Source organism: Biomphalaria glabrata, chromosome 18 (genome assembly GCF_947242115.1).
Source record: "Biomphalaria glabrata chromosome 18, xgBioGlab47.1, whole genome shotgun sequence".
In the NCBI taxonomy this organism is placed as follows: Eukaryota; Metazoa; Mollusca; class Gastropoda; family Planorbidae; genus Biomphalaria; species Biomphalaria glabrata.
In genome coordinates, this window is record NC_074728.1 from 1,581,122 (window position 1) to 1,598,989 (window position 17,868).

The 17,868-nt window shown below is 35.4% G+C and overlaps 3 protein-coding genes across 10 annotated transcripts in view; 2 read left to right on the plus strand and 1 right to left on the minus strand.

Moving 5' to 3' along the window:
- Positions 1 to 1,046: 1,046 nt before the first annotated feature.
- On the minus strand, positions 1,047 to 4,465 carry LOC106071889 (uncharacterized). The gene is made up of 3 exons (XM_013232107.2): positions 4,447 to 4,465; positions 3,431 to 3,512; positions 1,047 to 2,486 (listed from the first exon to the last, which is right to left on the minus strand). The coding sequence occupies exon 3, from the start codon at positions 2,434 to 2,436 to the stop codon at positions 1,768 to 1,770; it is 669 nt and encodes a 222-aa protein (XP_013087561.2). The 5' UTR covers positions 2,437 to 2,486; positions 3,431 to 3,512; positions 4,447 to 4,465; the 3' UTR covers positions 1,047 to 1,767.
- Positions 3,474 to 5,982, plus strand: LOC106071890 (uncharacterized). Of its 2 annotated transcripts, XM_056017393.1 has the most exons (3): positions 3,618 to 3,733; positions 4,271 to 4,397; positions 4,499 to 5,982. In XM_056017393.1, exon 3 carries the CDS (start codon positions 4,570 to 4,572, stop codon positions 5,971 to 5,973), a length of 1,404 nt encoding a protein of 467 aa, XP_055873368.1. In that variant the 5' UTR covers positions 3,618 to 3,733; positions 4,271 to 4,397; positions 4,499 to 4,569; the 3' UTR covers positions 5,974 to 5,982. The 2 variants fall into 2 exon arrangements, with proteins under 2 accessions (XP_013087564.2, XP_055873368.1); XM_013232110.2 differs by lacking the exon at positions 4,271 to 4,397 and having other exon boundaries at positions 3,474 to 3,733.
- Positions 5,983 to 11,579: 5,597 nt separating this feature from the next.
- Positions 11,580 to 17,868, plus strand: part of LOC106067529 (uncharacterized) — a 61,941-nt gene continuing 55,652 nt past the window's right edge. Inside the window, exons 1-4 of one of the 7 annotated variants that reach the window (XM_056017086.1) lie at positions 11,580 to 11,651; positions 13,713 to 15,950; positions 16,262 to 16,305; positions 17,080 to 17,202. In XM_056017086.1, coding sequence (XP_055873061.1) covers positions 14,585 to 15,950; positions 16,262 to 16,305; positions 17,080 to 17,202 — 1,533 coding nt within the window. In that variant the 5' untranslated portion in view covers positions 11,580 to 11,651; positions 13,713 to 14,584. Of the gene's footprint in view, positions 11,706 to 11,750; positions 12,052 to 12,307; positions 12,486 to 12,507; positions 13,189 to 13,712; positions 15,951 to 16,261; positions 16,306 to 17,079; positions 17,203 to 17,868 lie in introns of those variants that run through there. The other 6 variants (XM_056017085.1, XM_056017089.1, XM_056017088.1 and 3 more) reach the window with 6 other exon arrangements.

Consider the following 17,868-nt stretch of genomic DNA (forward strand, 5'->3'; position numbering starts at 1 on the left):
ATTAGAAATATATACACACATTCGGGGTGCTGTGGATGAGTGGTTAAGCGCTTGGCTTCCGAACCTGGGGGTCCTTGGTTCGAATCTAGGTGAAGACTGGAATTTTTAACCTCGGGATTCGGGCGCCCCTGAGTTCAACCAACTCTAATGTGTAGGCTTACATTTCTTTAGTTGGTGAAAATAAAAGCGGTTGGTCGTTGTGCTGGCCGAAGAAACATGATCTTAACCTCAACTGCCCTGTAGATCTCAAGTCTTTAATGGAAACTTTATATGTTTATATATATATATATATATATATATATATATATATATATATATATATATATATATATATATATATATACTTTATATATTTATTATTGGGAACCTCTGATATTTCTATAGCTCGATTTACACTTTAAAGTTGTCAACGGGGATGAAGCAAAATACTTCAAGTGAATGGGTTCAGCGTGTGTGGATAGGAATAAAAAATGTATCTCAAAGTTCAAAATGAAATATTTATGGCGACGAAATCAGGACAGATGAGGAACAGAAGGAACGAATGAAAAAGGAAGAGAAAGATGACGCCATGGATATGATCCTAGGTCTTTCAATCGTTCTTAACGTATCTTTCGTAAAATTATAACCATCATTTGGCCTTGGAAGTTAAAATAATCCTAAGGATTTACCCAGAACCCTCTCGCTTCTGATTTCTGGCTGCGAGAAGATGAAAAAGCTTTGATGTGATAGGCGTAGGTAGATGTTGACATCCCCTAGACTTGATTAAATAAAACACCAACATTGACTAAAAAAATCACATCCGGTTCTTCAATAAATCTGGAATCTTGAGTATGTTTACATATATAGTCCTATTGTTAGATTAATCAACAAAGTTGGTTACGTTATCACCATGATAGAAACTCTCAAACCCTTAACATTATAATTTGTTCTGCCTTAAGTTTGATACTTTTCTTTATAATAGAAAGGAGAGAGGAAGGAGAAACATTATAAGATAAGATGAACAATCAAAATAACAACAAAAAAAAAACAACTTAAAAACAAAATCGTACACAGGGAAAGCACTGCATTTTTTAAAATAAATCAAACAAATTAATTAATTGTCCCTAATTAATCAATTGATTTGTTATTTTTTTTTTAAATTGATTCATTCTTTGTTAGAGACAATGTCTAGTTGGACGAAGTATCAACGTGATCAGAGAATGAGAAGTGGCAAAATAACGTGTACACAATTAGTACTAGACAAATAGACGGCGTGAGTTGATATAAGGTTTGTACAAACATATGCATATTGTTATAACCATAAATTTATTTCGATACTTTTTCAGATTTCGAACCTATCAAATTATATCTTAATCTATATGTAGTATAAAAAAAAAATCGGCTAAAATACAAGAAACACAACTATTAACAATTTCATATGAAAACAAAAATTCAATTCCTTTAAAAAAAAAATCTTCAATAATTGCAAAATCGTGATTCTTAATAAAAGTAGCAATAAAAAAAAGATGAGAGACAGTCAAAATAAAAGATGATAACATCAAGGAAACGTCTTACGTTGATGAAGACGCTGAGGAATGCGACAGAGAGTTTTAGAGGAAAATGGTCGGCGAATCACTTGTGATGCCCCAATGGTCCTACAGATTTGAAAACGTAAATGTGATGGTGAGGTTTCTAGCATACAAGTTTTTTTTATTGCGTCTGGAAAACCAAACGAATAATTGAAAAGAAAACAATACATTGTTGTTGTTTATAGTTGTTTGTTTTTTTTTATTCACTTTTTGCCTTTCCATCAGAGTTATTCTCCACAACTTGGTTGGCGTTTTGATTCCCAGCGACTCTTTGCGTCGTGTTGCCAATGTTCTGTGCTGCACAGCCTCCAGTGGCACGATTTGTTACACTTTGAGTTGCTTGCCTTGAATGGCCAACAATCTGAACTGTATTTCCGATACTTTGTGTGACAGTTTTGCTGTCCTTAGTTGCATTCTTCACAGCCTGTGTTGTCATTGGTCGATCTTTTTTTGGCGTTGTGCTAAAACCGTCAGATCTAGCACTTCTGTTCTCAGAGTTTGGCAAAGTACTTTTCTCTTCTACTAACTGTTCTGTGTCGCCAATGCTTTGCTTTGTTACAAATGATTGTTCCGACATTTTGTTTACAGATCGATTAGCTATTTCTTGTTTAGCAATGCTTAAATCGGACTGCTCGCTATTCTGCAGACTCTTTTCTACTTCTACAGTCTGCGATCTTTGCTTGTCGTCTGGAAGACTTTGAGAGTTGTCATCGATTGATTTCTCTGGCACTGTACCATCCTGTTTAGTGCCAAAGAAAAACTGGTACACCTTCCAGAACGCAGTACTTTCTACAAAAAACTGGTGGACCTTCCAGAACGCAGTATTTTCAATAATATACTGGTAGATCTTCCAGAACACACCAGACATCTTCTTATTTAAGTTATTGTTTAGCACAAAGCTTTTGAGGTTTCCAAAACCTACAAAAAAAGGTCATAACCTAATTAAATTAGTAGTTATTTATGCAAATATTAATTGAAAAAAAAACTATAGAGAAATATGTAGGCTTAAAAGAAAGATCAGAATTTATTTAGTTTTAAAATATTTTTACAAAGCTTATCACTCTGTCTGGTAAAAAGTTTCAACACGTTATTTCTTAAAACTTTGCACAATTATTTCTTGTACATGACAAAACAAGAATAATTATAATAAAAAAACAACTAACCAATAAGTTAATAATTAATTATTGGTAATTAATGAATTTGTTTGGTATGGAAAGTAGCTGTACGTGACCTTTGTTAAAAGTTAAGTTAGTCCCCTTTATACTTTGTCGCTTAAAAATGTGAACGTAACAATAGATAACTATAAAACCTTCTATTTACATAAGCACTTCACTGGCGCAGTGGTTAGTTTATATTTTCAGGAGGCTTTAGACCTGGAGTTCGAATTCAATATGTAAAACTTTTTTTTTTTTTACGAAAATACATTTAAAAAGCTATCATGGTAACTTTTACCCAGATAAGTCATTCTTTCTCAAAATAAACTAAATGATACAATTACATTTAATTTCATTTTTTTTAAAGTTTCTCTTTCAGACCTTCCGATCCGTCATTCATTTCTGTGGCCAACGGTTAACAAGGGTGTCATGTGGTCAGCACAACCACCTTTACTTTTTTCCCAACCAATGTCAGGTACCCATTATAGCTGGGTGAACCCAGAGGTGCCCTCATGTCCCGAAATTAAAAATTCCTGTCTTCACTGAGGTTCTAACTCAAGACCGCCGGTTCGGAAGCCAAGCTTTTTACCACTCAGCCACCGCCTCTCCACACTAAACATAAGCTTTGTCTATAAAACAAGTGTTTTGCTAGATTTTTATTGTTTAAAATAAGAATTCGAATTGTTAACAAATTATTAATTTATTTACCTTACAGGTCTGGAACTTTTTGCCTTAGATTAAGATCTTCTACCACTTGATATCAAATGACATTCGTTGAGTTAGGAAAAACCTGGTGACACAAAATAATCGATAACTTTCATGGCTCAATGCATGTGCTATAGAACTCCGATATCCAAACCTGGAAAGAGAGTTTCCCTGGGAAAGTATTTTTAGCCACTTACTCAGACATTGAAATGTCAATGCTAAACAAACAAAAAAAAAACACTCCATGGTTTACAGTTTAGTTTCAATCGGACCAAAACAACCGCATCCCTGTTGTGCTTGGAAAAGGTAAGAAAGTTGAAAGTTTACATTCTTTTGTACATAAAATGTGACATTAATAAGTACACTACATAAAATAATGGACATTTCACCTATCAAGATAAAGATGAACTTGACACTGGTACCAAAAATCAGGGTTATTACATCGAGCACCTGCTCCGGGGGGGGGGGGGGGGGTGCGGGGAGGCTATCACGTCAAAATCTTCTTTTATGAACCGAATGAACATTCTTTTCTTTTTTTACAAAGCTTATATCAACTTACATGATCTGTTTGTTTGTCTGTCTTAGAAAAAGTTTGTACACGTTATTTCTCTACCATTCTCAGATCAAATCCAAATTTTAAACAATTTTTATTGTAGGCCTACTTTGCAAAACACGAATCAATACAAAATAATTAACCAATTAGTTATTTTATTATTGTTAATTAATTATTTTGATATCGAATAACCTCTACATTATTGATGTACTACGGAGTTCTTTCCTTTAGATAATTATTACAGTATTGTTATTAATTTTTATAGTGAATATGTACTGTTCTAATTTTAGGCGCTCAGCTCGAGTCAAATTTCAACTTAAAAATTCCTAGTCTACATTGCTTTTCGAACTTAAGCTATCTCTCTGCTAGGAAGTAAAGCGGTCTCTACCACTCAGCCTCACATTCTGAGTTGAAAACGTTTGTATCCTACTAAAATGTTTCTTTTACCTAATCATTGAAAACATACTTGTTTTTCCTATTTATCCATAAACACAGAACATTCCATTTCCATTTGACAGGTTGCAGAGTGGGAAGTATCAAATCAGTTTGCCAGATTTCTTTAAAAATAATTAAACTACAAAACTACACAATGGGATCAAGTGTCCACAACAGTCACCAGCTAGAAATATCCGATGATGAAAACAAACAGTCAAAACAACTAACAAGTGTTATAAGGGTACAGTTCAAAGGTCATGATACTTATACATCAGAAGAAATTCTTAGATCTGAAATGACAGTTCGTGAGGAGGACACAAATTGTGAGTGCTCTTATTATAGTGCCGAGACATCCTGTGACAAGAAGGAATCTTGTATACGCAGCACTAAAAACATTAATCAAAGTGTCAATCAAGGCGATGAGATAAATGTGCAGTCGATTGAAGGTGCCCGACACAACGTCAATTCTCAATGTAAAAGCAGTGGTGTTCAGGATGTCCAGAATGTGTCCCAAACTTTACACAGCTATGACGTCAGTCAACAAATTATCAAAGAAACGTTCCAGAGATCAGAATCGTTGGAACAACAGGTACAAAACATCAAAAATATAGATCAGTGCCTCGGAGACAGTGGTGTTATTAATAGCCAAGTAATTAATAATTCAAGTCAAAGTGCCGTTAGCAGCAAGCAAAACGTTCAATATGCTAATAATTACTTACAGAAGACTGGGAACTCGGATGCAAGTACACAGGAAATACTAAATACCAATCAAAGATTAGGGCAATCTGAGCAATCTCTTCAAGTTGCTGGTAACTCCAATGAAGTAGTTGGCAACTCCAATGCCTGCTCTCAGACTCTGAAAGCTACAGAGCAAGACGTGAGATCTGCTGAGCAATGCCTACAGACTGCGAAGAATAACGAAGAAAGAGCAGGCAACTCTTATAAGTTCACTCAAACTATCCACAACACTACACAGATTTCAGGCAACACTGAAACATCTGGACAACATGTTGAAAACACAGAAAGAGTTGCAGGACATTCACTGCTTTCTAGTCAAATAGTTACAGACACTAAACAGTCAATCGAGAAAACAGAAATGTCTCTTCAGGAAGTAACAAACTGTCGAACTGTCACTGGAAGGTCAGGAACAAGCGTACAAAGTGTTTTAGACACTTTCCAGACAGCTAGAAGTTCAGAATCGTTACTGCAGTGTGTTGAAAATGTTACAAAAACGGAACACCAGCAGAGTGATACAGATCATCTATCACAAACGAACACATCAAATTGGAACAGGGGCACGACGGTAGAAGATGACGCATTAAGCGAAAATGATGCTCCTTGTAACAGCGTTGAACAAATGACATACGAACATTTATTAAACGAACATTTATTTCAAGATTTGTGTTCAATAGGCAACGAAAGAGCTAAAGTTTTTCAGAGCATACAAAGCACTGTTCAGAGATGTGATAGCTCACAAGAGGCCAATCAGATCGTACAAAACAGTGCATCTAATGGCAATGTTATACAGATCATAGGAAATACAATTCAAAATATTTAATTTTGTAAATTGAGTCTGCGTTTTCTTTCTTACTTTAAGAAACTTCAAATTAAAATACTTTTAATTTGTTTGTAAACAACATTAAAGGTACAGCTATTCAACTAGTCTCTTTATGATTAATCTTCATGCCATAGTGCGACTATTAGCTCATGATCTTTGGTAAGTTTAGCCTTGAGTGTAGAACGTTAAAAGAAACATTTAAAAGTTGTTTTTACTTAAAGAATGTTTCAACACGGCATGAGGCAGGTGGAAGTAGTACTTTTGTATAAGATTTGCTGAAAGATGAAGGTGAAGAATTGGTCCCATCCCTAACTGGTCTAGCAGCTACCAGGTACAATTCACCCCCCCCCCCGGGGCCAAAAAAAAAAAGAATATTTTAAGCCTAATGTGTTAGCTGGAACCGTATCTCTACACCGGGTCTCCTCACCTGGTACCCGGCCCTCCCAGAGCTCAACCACACTACATAAACAATTCTATATTTAGGGTCAACACATGTTGAGGCGTCTTCCTCAGAAAAACAAAGACCCTTATTTTATATGCACCCAGGGCCATCTCTCTCTAACAATACAGGGCGATAAATTCCATGTCGATAGCGTCAAAAGGGGTAGCTATTATGAAGTTTGAAAATTTAATGCTCAATATTCAAAATTCTTTCTTTGAATGTCTGAATGTAGTATCAGTTTTCCACAGTTAAATATCACGAACTTAATATTTTTTAATTTATGTTGACTGCAGCCTAAAAAAATCACAATAAAAAGGAAAAAAAAAAACATTAATCAAAGGTCACCTTCAGTGGGCATATGAATGATAACTATAGATCCTGCAGCTTATACAGTTGTATCATGACCTTGAAAATATCTTAAAATTGATAAACAAACTTAGAAGGGGATTTTGGAATAATAGTGTTTTGGCGAAGCTTTATTAGAAAATGGGGAAGGGTATTGTTTTGTTTGGCCATACCAGGCATGAGACTTTGCGAAAGCATTCAGATTAAATGAAGCGAGACGATTGTTTGTAGCGGCCGATCTCTGCATATAGATTTGTTGTAGTGATTATCTTTTTTTTTTTATATACGAAGATCAACAAAAAAATCCATAATAGTTATTGATTATTGATTGATTTTACGGCAAAGGTCAAGGACTTATAGAATAGACAGCTAACAAGATTTGACCTTTATTTAATTTATTCTTCAGTAATAATGCAAATTTTACATGCATTTTAAAGAAGCTTATGTATGCGTTGAAGGATGTAGATTCTAGTTGCGTAGTCATTTAAAATACAATACACAGCGTAACAAATCTTATCTTCGGACTGAAAGACAAGCTTCATTTATTTATTTCATAATCTATATACCTGTTGATAGGAATTATGTTTATACGATTAGCAACATTATTTTTGGGTTGTAACCTACTGGAAATGATGACGTCATCAGTAAAGACGAACAAAAAAACTACGTTTATATTTGCCTTGAATTTAAAGGGAAACTACGATGGTTTTGACAATTTTTGAAATAATATTTTTTTGATTTACAGAGAATGAATATATTATTATTTTGTTTTTATTTGCAATAATAACTTAGTAATTGATATTTTTCTGTCGTTCTTTTTTCTGCGCATCCAAAACGGTCAGACTTTCATCGGGTTTCTATGTGACGTCACACATGCCTATTAATTTAATCCATTGACTAACTGTATGACGGAAAATAATACAGTAACGTTTACATTGTCGTAAAAGAAATATATCTTCGTCTAACAGTCTAAGCAGTTAAATCTAGATCTTGTAAGCAAAGAAAAAAATGCGTGTTAAAGGAGATTTACATGCTTGACTAACCACGGCAGTGTGTATCTTCTCGCCTGACCACTTAATACACAACAAACACTATCGCTTGGTTGTCTTGTCATGACTGACTACACGTAGTCTCGACTAGCCTTACACTGACCAGTTTGTTCAAATCGGTCAGACCTGCGATCTATTTACTTCTTGGGACAGGGAGGGGCTTAGAAGAAAATGTTACTTTTTTCTCGAGTTGGTTGTCCTAATGCTTTTAAATCTATCTATCTATATATAACTGTACCATAGCTCTGGACTAGGTCGTCACTAAGTTTAACAGCCTAACAGCTACTGTAAGAATGAAGCGATACGATTGGTCATAGTTTCCATTTCAGTATTGTTGAGGGAAGTGAGGTATGCCTAACTTAAAAACAAAATATCAAAGAACCCCGTTTTTTTTGGAGAGGTCAAGAATTTACTGACTAATTTATTATATATAAATGTTTCTAAGCATTTAAATAAAAAATGGTAAAATGTTCACTATTACAACTTTTTACGCAGAATTTAAATATGTCAATAACTCAAATTTGAAAAACCATCGGATTTTCCCTTTAAAATCCATGTTTTAGCTCAGGGGTGGGCAATATACGTCCCGCGGGCCGCAGCGGGCCACATGCGGCCCGCCAAGGTGCTTTATGCGGCCCGACGACACCTACATAAATCAGGTGTGCCCATAGTATATAGATATAAAAATGCAAATATTTAAAAAAAAAAATCTATATTAACTATTGAAACTGTCTCTTTATAGAAAAATTTAAGTAAACGAAGATTATGCTTATTGGCTATACATCAATACACTCATTTCAAGACACAATTTCTGAGTGTTGGGTAGGCTTGGAACAAGATGGCAAGTGTAACAACTGATAGAGCTCTATTTTTGACTGAGAACCATAAACTTGAAACAGTAAAGTTTGCACAAAGCTGCATATAATTCAAACATTTAATACAACATCAAACCATCGAATAAAATTTACTAGAGGTAGGGGAGTTAACCACGGGTAGTTCTGATTTATGAATAAATAATTCAATGTATCCGCTAGCTTAGCATGGGCAAGGCAAAGGTGAAGAATATAGAATCTCAAGGATGAAATTGTTGTTACTTGAAGGACATTGACTGTAACTTTGTTACCAATATTTCTAATGAAGAGTGGAAGACAAAATATCATTTTTTTTTATAATTGCTATTGCAATTGATTGTTTACATATGAAATGCAAATGCATATTAAATCTTTTCAAACAAGGCCTTCCCTTTTCTACAGGCAAGCAATAAAAAAGTGTTTTTGTCATTTACCTTTGCTGAAAGATGAAACTATCTTTAGTGAAATGGTTAAAAATACGACACTTATTAAGAGAAGCCGATTCAGCTCCAGAGGGCATAACTCAAAGCAAAGAGAAGTTCCAGTCATCATTACCACGGGAGTTTTATGGGTGCCAGAAGCTGTATTTCCACACTTAAAAAACCTTTGCTGCTGTTCTCATTTTACATGTTGGAGGGTTCAGATCAGTAATCCTATATCTGAGATGAACCGTGTAGTGGTTTCCAGATCAGGCAGTTCTCCGAATAGTCTTTGGAGAGTCTTGTTCGGGTCTCTTGATTTAGTATGCACCATTGAAGAACATGGTCAGCATTCTCTGGTGATGCTCCACAAAGTAAGGCTTCGCTCGTCCCGACATTTAACTTCCGGAACATAAATTGTCTCATTCAGTGAGCAAGCATTTTTTTGTGGAAACTAAACAAGTATAATCACTGGTCAATGTTGACTGACTGTAATTTGACAGCAGTCATAGGGGTAAACACTAGTAAGATAGTTTCACAGTTAAGAAACATTATGCACGAGTGTAGGAAGTAAAATAACTGCACATTAAGTACAACTGTATATTTGTGGGGATATTGTGATATAAAAAGACAACAGCAATATAAAAAAAAATCGTAGTACAGTGTTACAGTGTATATATGAATTAAAAGACATTCTACTCAGCAAGCTTTATCTTTAATACATATGTATGCGGCCCGCGATTACCAAACTTTTTTTTAATGCGGCCCTCGATACAAAAATGTTGCCCACCCCTGTTTTAGCATGAATCAAGTAAAAACCACATAGTTACGAATAGTTACAAAATATATACATTATAGTTCGAATAAATGTTATTTGCCGATAGATCGAAGTACATAGTTACTGCAAGGGCGCTGGACTTAGCTATTGGCAACAAACGCTATAGGTAGGGGTCCCACTTGTTTGGGGGGCATTTGTATTTATAGAAGAGAGAACCAAGTTATGTTGTTCACAAGTGGTCCAATATCGCATAGCTTAGGATCAAGTTGAAATTTTGCACAATTATTTCTTGTACCTGATAAAACTAGTCAATAAAAAGAAATTTAACCAAGTATGTGACTAATTTTTGTTAATTAATTATTTTGTTTGGTATAAAACAAGGACAATAAATTGAGAAATAACGTGTACAAACTATTTACCTGACAGACGGAGTGAGTTGAAATAAGCTTTGTAAAAATTACATTAGTTGGCAGGAGAAGAGAATGTGCTTCTGAAGCTCAATATACATCAAAACGCTGCCTGACACCAAGATAACAAGATTAATTGTGTTCTAAAGGTGCTAGCGGAAGGGTTTGCAGAATATGAAACTAAAGCTAACATTCTAAATAAATACTTTGTATCACATTCTTAGCCGCAGGAGACAAACTCTTAGTCAGGTGTACCTTAAGGAGCAATCTGAGGCCAACTAATATTTCTGATTTTCACACCTTGCAATCTAAACGTCATCTGTTTCTCCAGCCCACGGTTAATGAGGATATCATGTGGCCAGCACAAAGACCAACCACATTTACGTTTCCCCAACTAATGTCAGGTATCCATCAGAGCTGACTCAGAAGAGCCCCAATTATCTCGAAATGAAAAAAAATCATAGTCTTCACAAGTATTCGAACGCCGGTCCCCACAGTTCAGAAGCCAAGCGCTTAACCATTCAGCCACCGCGTCTTCAATTTACATAAACGACCTTCCTAATTGTATTTGTAAGATGCCTCATACAGACTTTACGATCTATAGGGCAGTTGTAAAGCTCATCTGTTTCTGATGTCGAGGAGCTACGTTGCATTGCTTCAGGAACAAAATTAGACTAATTGCAGATGTATATATATATAAACAACAACAATATTCTTTGTACTGATAATTTACAAAGATGTGTTACAGAAATGGGATTCAAATAGTAAAAATGTTTTACATTTTTCGGATATTCCTTCAAAGTTGAAGATAATTTACTTCCAAGTCTAAACCTCCCTATGGAGGACGGGAAATGGGAGCGGGCAGGGTTTGAACCCAGGACCATCGATAAATCCGAACGATAGCCCAGCGCGCAAACCGTAAACCAATTATTATGAGTAACGAAAAAAAAAAAGAAACAAATAAGAAGCATTTATCTTACTAATGATAAAATAGAGAGTTACACAGGCTAAATACTCTTTACTTGTGAGTAAAATAAATAACATTTAATATACTCATATAACTCTTTGTATAGATTATTAGCGCTAGCTATTATTGTGAATAGATGAAAAATAGATTTTTTTTTTTCATTACAAACAGTCCATAGAAGCCAGCTTGTTTTTATGTCATAAAAGATTACTTATTATTATGTTTATTATTATTAATTAACTACGCAAACTGAAACAGCCTAAACATACATTCCCTGGAAAATGTTATTTCTCTTTACATAACTTAACAACGTGTCAAGGTAATTCAAGAAAAATCAATAACAGCTAAGGTATTTATAAAGAAATGACTATTTTAGAACCAGAAAAACCGGCGCAATAAACAGTCTTTCAAGGCCTTTCGGTAAAGAGATATTTTGTATATGTACATTGTAATGAAAACTGTTAGCAAATGATAGTGGGAGTTACTTGTAAATTAAGTCTACTTAAGTTATCATTAATTGTTTGCAATCGCCTATTTGTATTTTTCTAATGGAGAGTTTCGTACATTGAGGAAACCCATAACTGACACGCTATCTGATATCGCCGATCGATGGTCGTAGAAGGCCTGATCACTGAAGCGTCGCAAGCTGTGGGCAGTGGAGACCAATAGCTTGTTCCCACGTCACTGGTCTGTACGACCTTACAACAGACTATTGGTCTCCAGTGTCAACAACTTGTGACGTTGCAGGTCAGTGTTTAGGCCTTCTAAGACGATAGGTCTTGATCCAATATTTAGAAAAGGGAAAATATTGATACACAAAGTATTTTAAACTTTCGTATTTTTTTTGCGCTCTGTAGCATTTAATGTTCTTCGCTTGCACAGAGGATGTTTTCCTATTTAGTTATCAGCAGTGATATTTTTGCTATGGCGTCTTTGCAATTTTTTATCATGTCTATTTAAAAAATTCTCCTATATGATAGAACTGAGTATATAAAATCCTTAATCGTGTTCTTGATTCTATTACTATATCTCTATAAATTATTAATTATTATTATGTTAGTTACGAACGAGTATTCATTTTCTGGAGCTGCCAGGGTTGAGTTTCGTTAAAGAGAAACAAAATTAATCGTAGTCTCTTTATCAGTTTCCACTGAGGAAATTTCTGGTGATGTGGCAGGTCTGCAGCATTACCGCCCTCTGACAGGCAACGAAGATGTTCCTAGGAATGTTAAGGGCTTTGAAGGTATCTGTGAGGTCAGTTGATATACCAATGGGGATAATTTCCATAGTCGATTAATCTCCAAGCATATATTTTATCATATTTTCTTAGTTTTTCTACCTCAGTTTTTCTTAAATTATGAGACAGTGGTACGGCGATGTCGATAATAGTTGCGTTTTTTTTCCTTTTTATCAACGAACAGAAGATCTACCGTTTTGTCGGTCAGAATAGGCCCATCCAGGTACAGCAGATGTTCAGTAGACTCGAGAACCTCTTGTGGCGAGTATTAATAATAAGGAGGAGTGTCCTTAACGATCAAATTGTATGTCAAAGCCAAGTGTTGGTGCATTAGCTTTGCAACTTGGTTATGGCGACAAAGGGTAGGCTGATTCTGTTGGTGAGTGTCAGTCCATTTGATGACATCGAACATGTAAAGGAGCACTGGGACGGCCCAGCTGTTAATTGCAGTGATCAGGTTACTGCCATACAGTTTGGTGTTGAGGATTTTATTTACTCTCTGCTTATATTTACCAAGAAAGTCCTCTTTTAATTTTTTATGGTTTATCGTGGCATTCTGGTTTATTCCAAGATATTTATAAAGAGAGTCCAATTCCTCGATGCCGTCCAACACAATGTTAGTGTTAGCTGCCTTGCCTTTTAATGCTTATGATGCCGCACTTATCCAAGCCAAAAGACATACAGATATCGTCACTAAAGCGTTTTACCGTTTTGATTAAGGTGCGTAACTTTTGCTCGGTTTCCGCATATAGCTTTAGATCATCCATGTATAATAAGTTATATTATATAATTATTATTATTATTATTATTATCTAACTCTACTTTTCGTTTTTTACTTTCTTACTTTTCGCCTTATAGTTTCCATTATATGAACACCATATCTATTCATGCCCCATCCTTTCCTATCTCTTACTTTATACGCTTTTAAATAAATAACGCAAACGTATCTTATAAATCTTATACAATAAATATATTATAAAACAGAGAGCTGAATACCAATTTTTATAATCACATAAGTTGTACTTTATTTAAAAAAATGTTCATAACAGACAAGGCGTATTATAAACAGCTATATAGTATAAAGCTATCCTTTTAATCACCATTGTGTTTTTCAAATTAAGTATTTACCTGATATCTGAGTGAATTAAATAGGACACTTGGAGGAATACAGACAAGTTAGTACAAGATTTATTATTTATTTTTTTTGCTTTTCAGTCAATTTAAAAAAAAAATATATATTTCAGAGCTCTACGTTTTACACTCCGTGGGAACGACAATGGCTTTCATTATCTCTAATTTATTCTCTTTAATATTTCGGAGACCTAAATATGCCGAGAACAACCAAGAAAAGGATGCTGTTGATAGAACACACATATATACGATAGAAAAACACGAAGATGATGTATACGAACATTCGGCAGAGGCAGTAGCATTGACTGAACCCACTGAGTCAACACATAATAAGAAAAAATGGAATTATGAATTAAACGACAAAATATTGACAGAGGCGTCAAATAAACACTTTGAGCAAAAACAAGAAAACAATATATCTAGTGAGGACAATTTGAAAGACAATGAATTGTCAGAGGCGTCGACTACAAACAGTGAGCCAACGAAAGATAATTACATACAAAGTGAGGACAATAATCTGAAAGACGATGCATTGCCAGAGGCGTCGACTACAAACAGTGAACCAACGCAGGACAAAAAGATACCTAATGAGGGCAATGATTTGAAAGACAATGAACTGTCAGAGGCGTCGACTGCAAAAAGTGAGCCAATGAAGTACAATAACATACCTAGTGAGGACAATGAATTGGAAGACAATGAATTGTCAGAGGCGTCGACAGCAAAATGTAAGCCAACGCAGGACAATAATATGCCTAATGAGGACAATGATTTGAAAGACAATGAATTGTCATAGGCGTCGAATGCAAAACGTGAGCCAACGCAGGATAATAACATACCTAGTGAGGGCAATGATTTGAAAGACAATGAATTGTCAGAGGCGTCGACTGAATACAGTGAGCCAACACAGGACAATAACATACCTAGTGAAGACAATGAATTGTCAGAGGCGTCGACAGCAAAATGTGAGCCAACGCAGGACAATAATATGCCTAATGAGGACAATGATTTGAAAGACAATGAATTGTCAGAGGCGTCAACTGCAAAACGTGAGCCAACGCAGGATAATAACATACATAGTGAGGGCAATGATTTGAAAGACAATGAAATGTCAGAGGCGTCGACTGCAAAATGTGAGCCAACGCAGGACAATAATATGCCTAATGAGGACAATGATTTGAAAGACAATGAATTGTCAGAGGCGTCGACTGCAAAACGTGAACCAACGCAGGACAATAACATGCCTAATGAGGACAAGGAATTGGAAGACAATGTATTGCCAGAGGCGTTGACAGCAATAAATGAGCCAACGCAGGACAATAACATGCCTAATGAGGACAAGGAATTGGAAGACAATGTATTGCCAGAGGCGTTGACTGCAAAAAGTGAGCCAACGCAGGACAATAACATGCCTAATGAGGACAATGATTTGAAAGACAATGAATTGTCAGAGGCGTCGACTGCAAAACAAGAGCCAACACAGGACAATAACATACCTAGTGAGAACTATGATTGGAAAGACAATGTATTGTCAGAGGCGTCGACTTCAAAAAGTGAGACAATGCAGGACAATAACATACCTATTGAGGACAATGGTTTGAAAGACAATGAATTGTCAGAGGCGTCGACTGCAAAACGTGAGCCAAGACAAGTTAGCAGCATATCAAGCGGCGATAATCATCATGAAGACTTTAGCAGTGCTAGAAATATTGATATTGAACCCAAAAATCAAGATCAAGATGATCCCGAAGACAATGCACAAATCGCTCAACATGAAACGCACAAAAAAGATGATGCTTTTGTTGGGGACGAAGATTTGTATTTTGATTGTCCAGAAATTATTCCGCTAAATGAACAAAACTCATCTTCTGGTGACATGAACAAAAATAAAATATCAGAATATACTGACAGTGAGGTATTTTCAACAAACAATGATGCAGATGAAAAAGATTTATTAGTTAAAATATATGAAGAAGTCACAGATTTATCTAAGAATGTGGCCAAGATTGTCGAAAATTCTGAATTACAACCGAGCATGCCTGTGAATGAGAGCAGTGTGAACCAGTCGATGGGAAACAACATTTTTGTGGCTGGTAACACCACCTATGTCTCTGGTGAAGGACAACAGCAGCAGGCATCTTTTTCTTGCAACCCTGTAGTCTCATCCTCGGCACCATCGATCAGTTTGACTATCAACGCAATCGGATCTGGCAGCAGGGAAAGTGGTGGACTTAGACCTTACGAGCTACCAAGTCACGAAGCCTGTTCAAGCCCCGTTGGCATACAGACTGTCACGCAAACGTACGTCGCATCCCCAAGCACGCCAGGAGACTCCTCCCTGATGCCACTTGAAGGTACTTATCAAGCTTTTCAATTAGCGATGCTATTTCACCAGTATTGCCAATGTATAATTAGGTTAATATGAACATATCGCATTTTTTCGTTTGATTGAAATGTTACGATTTTATATTTTTATATTTAGATATTTACTTGATTGTATTGCTATGATTTTATATTTAGTAAAGTATAGTAAAATAATATTTTTATATTCTAAAATGAATGCATGACGCGTAGGACGTAATCATATTCTTTTTTGAAGTAACGTCTGTATTATAGGCCAATAAGATTACATAAGGTCTCTAATTAATAATGTAATGTATTTTAGACAATGAGGTTGTTGACAAATCAATAAGAACTGAAGCGGAACAGGTAATGCAAATATTAAAAATATTAGTATTATTTAAATTAAGTTTTATAGTCAAAACTAAAGCATGTGTAAGTATAATTTAGGCAGTTCTTTATTTCAACTTCATATTTAACTTCTTCTGATTCTTTGGTTTCCTTCATAATTCATTTTATTAATTGTATGTAGTCCTGCAATAGCCTATATACATCTATTTCACCTTCCCCATCACCTGTGACTTAGGGCACAACGCAAGATTTGTCGAGCGTCTTTCTCCATTCCTCTGTGTCTTTTGCCATGGTTAGAACCACAGGCCAGTCCATTTCATCTATGGTGTCTTTCCATCGCCCTCTCTGTCTGCCTCTTCTTCTTCTTCCTGGTACTGTTTCCTGGAGGAAGGTCATTGTGAGCCCTGAAGACCTTGAAATATGGCCATAGAGTTATAGTTTGCTTTTTTTTTTATACTATAGTTAGCAGGTCATCGTGGGGTCCAATTGCCCTAACAAACCTTTCTCTAATTTCTTCGTTGTGATGTGGTCTTTTAAATGTGGTACTTAGGATCCTTCTGTAGCTTCTCAATTTCATTGCTAGGAGAAATCTAGTTATGTTAGATTAAATTAATGGTATCTTTTGATTCATTTATATCATGATGTATTGCAAATTTTGTTTAGCGTTTAAAGTATTTTTTTAAAAAATAATCTGTTGAATTTAGCCAACTTCTAGAATTAGACTACCTACAATCTTATTTTTTTTTACTTTGATATAAAAAGATCTAATTTCATTTTAAACTAATGTTCCAGGTTGACAATACCTTCGTGTGCTCTGTATTATGTCTGGGACCAGAAGACTGTTTCAAGTTAGACGAATGCGAAAGCGTTATAGTGATTCTTGACACATCTACAAAAATGGCATCCATGGTTCCGGTAAAGGCTGATTGGCAGGGTCATAAAGAATATTAAATTAATAAAAAAAATTATTATTTTCTGTTCAGAATGTATTTTGCAATTATTCGTGCTTTTAAAAAAAATAGAGGTTAGAAATGATAAGTTGTGCTTATGGTAGAAAAATGTTCTCTAATATTTACGTTGTTGTGGGCTAATATTATCTGACTTCACATCTATCTGAATTATTACTCCGTATTAGCCACAGAACATTACAAGTTAACAATATACTTGATAACAACTTTCATTGTTATAAAATGGCACCTTTATTTATCACTGGGAAGTCCGTCTAGTCTTCATAAACGTCGCTATTTCTAACCAACATCCGAAAGAAACTACTTCTATACTACCGCCATGTTGCTCTCTTTTTCGTCTATTCTACTACGTCATGAGTCTGTCTTACTACGTCACTACTTTTCACCGTCTCTAAAACAGTACTCAATATATTTGTCTAACAAAACTAACCTACTCTCTAAACTAGTACATAACAACGTCCTAGATTAGCGTTGTCCAACAGTTTTCGGGTCTAATGACCATATACACTTCTGACACTCGTGACAGAGGCAGCAGCACAGCACACAAAAAAAATATCGTCGATTCCAACTAAACTCTGAGGCTTTATTTTGAGCTGAAATTCCACCGCGTTAC